Here is a 9242-nt window from a genome sequence, read left to right as displayed (position 1 = left end):
TGGCACCCAAGGAACCAGGAAGAGTTCCAGTGCTATTCAAGATGAGGCAGGAGAAGGGGAAACTTCATGTTTTTGGGAATTCAGCTGAATTGGCAGGTTTACAAAGGACGACCCCACAATTTATTTATTTAACAGTAAAGATACACGCTGATGCTTTTATCATCATTTTGTATTTTTACACCAGCTCTTAGTTATGGGCAAAAGATATGCCTCCTAAGCGGTGTATCTGCAGATGCAGTCAAATCTAACTATACCACATCCCCAGGGGACTTCCTACACTTATTTGTGCCTACCTTTACTGTACTGAGCTTGCACCTACACCCCCCTGGATCTACCTTCCAGACACAGGGGCAGTACAGTGGTTATCACTTCTGCCTCACAGCACTGGGGACATCAGTTTGATTCCTGACCAAGGCCTTATTTGTGTGGAGTTTGTATGTTCTCCCTGTGTTTGCGTGGGTTTCCTCCGGGTGCTCCAGTTTCCTCCCACAGACCAAAAACATACTGGTAGGTTAATTGGCTGCTAACAAATTGACCCTAGTCTGTGTTTTTGTCTGTCTGTGTGTGTGTGTGTGTGTGTGTGTGTGTGTGTGTGTGTGTGTGTGTGTGTGTGTGTGTGTGTGTGTGTGTGTGTGTGTGTGTGTAGTAGGGAATATAGACTGTAAGCTCCAATGGGCAGGGACTGATGAGAATGACAAATATTCTCTGTACAGTGCTGCAGAATTGGTGGCGCCATATAAATAAATGGTGACGATGTTACTTGTATCTGTGAATTCGTATGGATTTTTTTTGTGCATGTGCAGTGTGACAAAGTGCATTTTTATGTTCTGCAAATGGCGTATGTTCAACACTAAATCAGGCTCTTAGGCTCTATTTAGCACATTAAACCACTTATCGAAAAAACTCCATGAAAGTACAGTTAGCCTTTAAAGACATCATTTTAATTAGGGATCAGCTTTATTTGAAATTTATACAATGGATGAGTGCACTCCAGATCTTTCTGTTCAATTTTCCCTTACATGGCATTGTTCATATGCTTATACATTATGTGACTGACGATATGTTCTACTGCATAGTCGAGAACCATGGAGGTTCATCTGAGTAGTCCTGAATGTGGAACTGCACCCAAAGAAATATCTCTGCTATAATGCAATACAATACAAATGGTTCTGGAATAAAAATGATATAAAGTAAAATACTAACTAGTAGACACATATTATAAACTAGAATTTACATATGTCACTCTGTTATTCCTAGCTTGTAGAGAATTCTCTGTGAGACATGTTTATAATTACAAAATAAATGCACCAAGGCTACCTCGGAAAGACTGGGCTCTAGTGGTCAACAAAATATAACGAAATATGTATTTCATCCCAGGAGGTAAGGACACTTATGTAAATTGGAACTGAATATATGGGGATGATGCTAATGTAACACAAGCTATCACCAGTTTCATGCTAGCAGAATAGTGTTCTATCACAATCATTTTCGAAATCTGCAAGTTTTATTGAACACTATTGATTAATCAATTTAAAGCTTTCTCACATCTTTGACGTTGACGTGTCCTGCGTAAGTGATGAGGTTTGACTCATCATACATCAGTTTTGTCTGGTTTGACAACACAGACAAAATAGAGCAGGAATCCAGCATACCATCTCTGTCCATACTGAAATATGCTGTCACTATAATGTCAGCTGTATTCTAATGTGATACGGATTGAGACAGCATTGTCAAGCCGCACACGGAGCACTGTGTGAATGAGCCCTCACTGCCATCACTGAGCAATCCTTTGTATGCAAAAGTATATGTTGCTGTAGTATACATAAACACAATATATTGTTATACATTATATTCATGCTTTAAGCAAATACTTATTTAATACAGTGGAAATGTACAGGCATCCTTAGTACGAAGTTATACCAGAACATGTTCTCTGCAATAAAAGACATGGGAGACAAGCCTGAACTGCTGCTGTAAATCATGAACAAAGGAAAGTCTTGTCTGTTTTAAATTTGATGCTTCTCATTTGTTAGGATGTTATAACTTTAGATTCTGTATCTACCTCCAGGCTGCCGTTTAACAAGCATATAATTGAATACAATACAATTGCTTAGTTTAACATTTCAAAAATAAATGATCAAAACAAAAGCCGTATTCAAGTTCATGGTTTCCAAATATTCCAAGCAGAGCAGAATCTCAATAGAAGATGTGAGAGTATCGTACCCTAGATCTGAAATTGCAAGAGGCCTTTCTGAGGTAGCCATGAATAATATATCATTGTAAGACAAAAAATACAAATAAAAGGTTAGCACCATTTTTCTTTTAAAATATTTACTTTGCAAAATGTATCTGTCCATACTTCATTGTACGGCTTTTCACTCATTCATTCAACTAATGAGTTTTCAGAAAATATTCTTGCTATCCCCTAAGAAAGTGCCTTGTTGTCATCTCCAAGCTCCATGGATCAGGTTGGACAGCTCGCTTGCCATTTCTATACATTGACCGAAGATGGAAATCAAGTGAAGGAGTTCTTGGTATAGTAACTGTGCTACAAGTTCTTCATGCACACCTGACAGCGGCTCACACGTGTTCTAAGTTGCCCAGCTTTCAGCGTTTCAGATGGGGGAGCACCACCAAATTGCTGTGCTTCTTCCACGGTCGTGAGCCAGAAACTGTACTTGTTTGCAAAGTAGTGGCAGGTTCCTCTAGCTCCATTACATTCAATGAATGGAGTGGCCCGAAAATCTTCCAGGCACGAACCAGGGGATACCAAGGACTGACCACCACCTTCTGCACCGGCAGCTGTGTGCTGTAGAAATGACAATTAATAGCTTTATTCAACACAGGCTCTAAATAGGAAGCTAAAGCATAAAGACCGCTATGAGCATTTGGCCTACAGCTTATATATACATGTATTATATAAATAATGTTTGTGGTACATCCCATGGCATGTCATTTCTGAAAGTATGCCCCCCTTACGTAGATGAATATGGTTTTCTGCTCTCCATCCCTGGCTTCCTATATTGATTTCATCACTGATGTGCAGGGTTTCATCATCACCTCTAATTGCAGTAGCACCAGAGCTCTAAGGGGGAACCATTGGACGTCAATACTACTTTGATTAGGGGTGATGATGAAACACTAAGCAGATGTGCTCCTCCTCATATAAGTTCATCAACTAAGTGTGAGGTAACAGAGAGGACAAACATTGATAGATTGCCAGGAAAGAATGTGAAAGTTTTCCCAATGCAGAGGGGGTGAAGGCTTATGAAGCATATTAATATTAAGTGCCCCCTTTCCATAGAGGAGCAATTTCTAAAAAAAAACTGTTTTATTTACCTTTTTATACTAAAATAATAATATACATGTGAAGAGAGTGTTGGGAGAAAAAATACAGAGCCCCTCCCCTGGGATCCTGAGCCCTGACACCCTCCCGTCTCTCTAGGAACCCTTGGGGCTTACAGTCTAAATTCCCTAACATACACACACAGACTCACAGAGACAGAGACAGAGATAGACACAGACAGACTAGGGTCAATTTTGTTATCAGCCAATTAACCTACCAGTATGTTTTTGGAGTCCCCTTCAGTTAATAACAAAATGATACAACTATTCATTTTGCATCAAGCATAACTTCTTCCTGTAGACCACATAAAGGCTCTTCATCCCTCATATAGCCAAAATATCTTCATCTGATAACATCAATTATGAATCTGTTACCTAGGTGCTAGGGAGTTCAAATATGTGACTGCCTTATTTCCTACCCCCTTGACCACATACTATATATGCTGTGTGTTCTCTCTATTTAACATTTGAGACAGTAAAAGTACACTTTTCACAGCAGAATAAACAGTAGCATAATTACCATAAGAAAAGAGTATCCTATCCAGAGACTTCTCCAACCTTCGGGACACTGTGGGATTGTGTTATCTTGGCTGTGAACAGCGACTGCCTGGGAAGGAGCCTCACACACAGAGCAGCGACTGATGTAGTTTCTAATTTGTGAGTTGGACACTGGCATCATAGGGATAGGAGCCGTAGTAGAAAGCCAGTAAGACTTGTCATTCCTGCTGGCGTAGTAGCAAACCTCATTGATGTTGCAGTAAATAAAAGGCATGGTGCTAAATCGAGGTAAACAGGAACCAGCGAGACCTAGGAACAGGAAGCAGAGAAAGTCTGGAAACTGCCAGGACCCAACCAGAAATCATTACATTACAATACACCAAGCTACACTGAGAGAGGTCACTCACCATGTCCACTATCACTGTGACTACTGCTATAATACAGCGTATAATACACAAGTCATGCTAATATACTGTATATTTGTAAATGGTGAGTTCTGATGTCATCACTTAAGTGTTCACTAGGAAAACTTCTGTATATAATAAATAGCGCATCCTGTTCTGTAAATTATTATAGATATTAGACGTCAGACAGATAAAAGGCCCCATTCAGCATGGATGGAGTAATGGTAAAGAAGTGATTTTGTTATGGAAATTATATACAAGTGACAGTGAAATATAAATTTCAGCAATTTAATGCTTAAAGACACACTGTAAGTACTAGAAGGAAAACCATACCCATGATAATGATAATATCCATCATCAAAAAGCTTTGGATCATATAAATAAATACCATTTACATTTACATTATAGGAAACATTATGCACCATTTTATTTTAGGTTTCTTTCATTATTATGCAGTTTTACTTACTGACATTGAGATCCAATACAGCTTTCATAAAACACAAACATCACTCATGCTTTACCCATGAGTGATGGAAATGGAGCAGTAGACACAGGCTGTCAATTTGCTATCAATGTGAAATAGATGGTCATTCGTTTTAAGGAGGTAGACTTTCCCTATTGCTTTACTCCAACTGCATCATCACATTGCTAATATTGAAGCTATAATTAATCATACACTTATTTGATTTATGTTATTTTACTATGCCAGTAACAATCAATTTTTTTCTGTTAAATTATTGGACTCATGTCCTTAGATTAGCTAATGTTACAATAGGAATACGCTGCCACCACTCTGATTATTTACTCACCTAGATCTTGGTTATGAGCCTTTTCCTGCCCTTCCACATAGAGCAAACTGTATCCATCCCAAAGTTTGCTCATGCCAATTGGACATGGAGGAATCTGTTCAGCCTGGCTGTGTTTCACTAGAGTGTACCCAACACTCACACTCCGTCCAGGCATACCTGGTAGTCCGACCGCACCCTGCTTTCCTGGGGAACCTGCGGCCATGGACAATTGCACAAACATGTATTTATGCGGAAGTATTGAATACATATCTGTCTATGATTTATAGTTTCTCCATGTGCTAAACAAAGGTTGTATAACAATGCACATATATTTTATCTCATGTATGTAGGATTGGTTATTCTTTAAACAAGTTTCAAATATAATATATAAGAAAAAGATAAATAAACAGCAGGATTTAATCTTCCAAATGTTGGTCAATTCTTCTACAAAATACATATTTCTAGGTAGTTTTACTTCTGATTAAAACATAGATATCTCAATTCTGATAAGTGCATCTCTCAGCAGTGACCATTACATAATAGACAATTAATGCTAATATTAGAGATGAGCGGGCTCAGATTCCGCTAATCCGAGCCCACCCGAACAGTGCGGATCCGAACGGGATCTGAGCACTGTTCGGATATTTCCGGCGGGCAAAAAATTGAAAACGAGGCTCTGTCGTCCAAGTCTCGCGTCGAATCTCGCGAGGGGTGGGAGGGAGAGCCCAGAACAATTCCATCTTGTACCTCTTTTTTTGGCATTATGTGCTCAAGCTACCTCGGTGCAACCTTTTGGCCTAAAAACAATATTGGGAGGTGTTCAGAATAGACTGGAAATTTGTGGAAATGATTGTTATTGAATGTTACTGTGGTTAATAATAGCGTAGGAGTGAAAAAAAAAAAACACAAAACTGGTTTTTAGCACTTTTTATGTTTTTTTCAAAATAAATCCGAATCCAAAACCTTAAATCCGAAACAAAACCTTTCGTCAGGTGTTTTGCGAAACAAAATCGAACCCAAAACCTCAAGCAAATCCGAATCCAAAACACAAAACACGAGACACCAAAAGTGGCCGGTGCACATCCCTAGCTAATATATGTCAAATATATTTTTAAAACTGGTGAGTAATGAACATTACTTATAATCAGCCGGATTTTATCACTTATAATTAGTGAGTTTTAATAGTATAAGTATTTATTATCCCTCATAATATGGAATATGTACCACACAAAATAGTTTAAAAGGACACAAGCAGTAACCTAGGTGTTTTGTATCTTTTATAAAAACACTTGGCCTGCAACTTTTAATGGTCATATAACTCCTTGGTAATGCCTAAAATCTACTATAACATTTAAAAATGACATCTGTCTTTCTCAACACTTAAATTCCTCTTAAATTGTTTAGCAGTGCACTTGATGATCAAAATCACTTATCACCAGCATTTATTTACTTTCTGCTCTTTAAATGTGTCTTTAGATAAGAGATCACATGATTTTATAGTGTTTAATATTCCAAATATATCAAAAATGCTTTTTCTTCTTTTTACATTGTGGTGGTGTAACAGTTTTATTCCTTAATATACCCAACTAAATATTATATTGTTCTGTTTCATAACAGATACATGCTATCTGACTTTATGAGGTTTACAGGCGGCATATAATGAGTAAAATGGAAAACAAAATACACGATTCTTCCCTTAGTTATTTTCACCCAATAAGTGCAATCCAAAACATTATTTAAACATTAAACTTAAACATATTTAAGTGCCATGTCCTCCAAAATATACCAAGTGTAACTGGGTTAGGGGAACAGTTGCCATCTCTTGGGGTATATGGTAGTGTACAACACCAGATAAGTAACATAAGTTCTAAGTTTTGGTACAAATGGTCTCAGCCAGTTTTATCAAGCAGAAAAAATAAAGAACATTTCAAAATAAACACCTTGCCTTTCCGGCACTACCTAAACACTCAGGAACACCCTCTATCCTTTAAAGGACCTTGTGTGCCATACACATACAAAATACACAACTTACTGGTCACCATTTGCAGTGTCTCTCAGGAGGCATACAACCTCCTTCCCAGGTCTAAGAGAGCTTGATCTGACATCATTTTAAACACACTTTTCAGGTGCAAAAATGAATCAGTCTGCTGTCAGACTGGGAGATCAGAAGACAGGGACTGGGCCTTGAAAATGGAGCCCTCCCTTTGCTCTCCATTTAAACCCCAGTGATTCTAACCAGTTTTTCCTAATGTTGAAAATATTCTTTGGGAATCTTTCCCATACACCAGCAATCTCTCTGTGGTTTAAAGACATATAAGACAGACAGCCTGGGACATATATACCTTCAACTTGCCCCTTTCCCAATGCTTCTGTCACACAAGTAACGATACTTTATACAAGTGCCACGTCCAAAAGCCCTTCATAGTACAGAGAAAGACTTTTCTGCAAATGAGGACTTTGGAAACATGGGACAGGAAGAATTGGTTCGGAGAATTTTCTGAAAATGATATCCTGTATCTTTTACAAATGATGTTAATAACCAAGGGGTTGGAGATGGAGTGAGAAGAGACATCATCGTAGAGAAGCAAGTGAATGTCTACTGCCTCAGAGCCCATAGACTTCCACTGGTCTTGCCTGTGTCAGTGAACATTGTCTTCTTGGACTGCAATGCTCCTGAGGAGCTGGTTTAGGACTGAGAAAACTGGTTCCAGAACTAGTCCCCTAAAGAATGAAAGGAACTCTTAAGGTGGAATTCAGGTTGTTGTAGTCTACCCTCAGGTAGGAGGCTCTTTCCACATCTGGCATCCTTGATGTTCTTTTCCAGCTCCTGCCCAAAAAGAGCCTTCCCATAAAAAAGTAGCTCTTACTGCTGAGCTGGTGGAGTCTAATGACATGCCCTCTGAATAAAATGTCACGTCCAGAATATAGAAAGTTAGCTGTATTAGTTTCTCCCAGGCCATACCTGTTAAGGCTCCCAGTATAAAAACAACAGAAAGTATTGGTAGTTAATGCAAACAGAGTATCTTTATTTTAAACCCAGATCACACAGGTAATATCAAAAGGCAGTCAATGTTAATACAGATATCACAAGTCCATAGGCACAAAAGGTAATGATGGTAGGATGTATTGCAGAACTCAGACAGTCAGCAGGCAGAGGTTTATACAGAATAGTCTGGCAGTTGTCTGACTGAGTAAACAGCTCACAGTACCAGGTAGAGAGCAACCAGAATGTATTTGGCAGAATCAGGTCACGATACAAAGGCACACTGGACCAAACAGGAACTAAAGACTTGATAATGCTGGTATAAGAGAGGGAGTGCAGGTGTAAGGAGATTGGATTACCTGGTTACCACTGAAGCAGAAGTACTGGTGTCCAGGTATAATAGATGGAGTGTAGGTACAAGGATGTCTTGATTGCCAGGTATTGCTAAGAAGCTGGAGACTGGTTTCAAAGTTAGACAGTGGAATGCAGATATTGGATGTCTGAATTGCCAGATAAGGCTGAGAACTGGAGATCCTGGTTTTAAAGTTAGACAGTGGACTGCATATATTGGATGTCTGGAGGCACCAGATGATCCAAGGTAAAATTAGGCAAAAGGAGAGTCAGGAACACTAGGGTCAGAAGTCGGAAGATCCATAAACAATTCCAGGAAGTAGACAGGAGAAAAGTCAAATGAAGCCAGAGTCTGGTTCATAGCCAAAGGTGCAAAACAGTGGAACAAGTAAAAATCATATAATCAGGAGAATAAAAGGCACAATTCACAGGAGTACTGACAGGGACTGGAAGCAGCAACCAATTAATGACCTGCAAGGAGCAATCTTTGGGGCAGGTATATAATGCATTAGAACAGGTGCAGGTGATGCTCAGGGAAGGAGGTTAACTCCTGCAGGCGAGGTGGAAATGTCCAATGGCAAAACAGCAGCCCCTCTGGTCACATAGGGGTACAACAGGCCAGATACAAATTAGGATCAGATTCCTAACAATACCATTAGTAAACTTGTAGGTGTTTTTATGCCTGCTTAAAAGTCAACTTCATCAGCCAAGTAGTGAAATCAGAGGATTGACTGCTAGAAATGTTTTCACAACTCGAGTCACTATGGGGAATGACTAAAAAAATTCCACAAGGCACAAAATACATTTGTCTGGGTCTGTTCATTTCCCTAAAACCAATTTGTAAAAGAGCTGGCTCGGTCACAGGGTCTGCTT

General features: G+C 39.1%; 1 protein-coding gene across 4 annotated transcripts in view; it reads right to left on the bottom strand.

Annotated features, from left to right (window-relative positions):
* Positions 1 to 919: 919 nt before the first annotated feature.
* The window catches only part of COL4A6 (collagen type IV alpha 6 chain), a 222775-nt gene continuing 214452 nt past the window's right edge, over positions 920 to 9242 (bottom strand). For all 4 annotated transcript variants that reach the window (XM_075184345.1, XM_075184348.1, XM_075184346.1 and 1 more), the window contains 3 exons: positions 5057 to 5248; positions 3866 to 4152; positions 920 to 2809 (listed from right to left, as the gene is read on the bottom strand). In XM_075184345.1, the coding sequence (XP_075040446.1) occupies positions 2549 to 2809; positions 3866 to 4152; positions 5057 to 5248 (740 nt within the window). In that variant the 3' untranslated portion in view covers positions 920 to 2548. The remainder of the gene's footprint in view (positions 2810 to 3865; positions 4153 to 5056; positions 5249 to 9242) is intronic.

The sequence above is a fragment of the Mixophyes fleayi genome, chromosome 9 (genome assembly GCF_038048845.1).
Source record: "Mixophyes fleayi isolate aMixFle1 chromosome 9, aMixFle1.hap1, whole genome shotgun sequence".
NCBI classification, from domain to species: domain Eukaryota; kingdom Metazoa; phylum Chordata; class Amphibia; order Anura; family Limnodynastidae; genus Mixophyes; species Mixophyes fleayi.
This window is presented reverse-complemented; position numbering and strand designations above follow the sequence as displayed.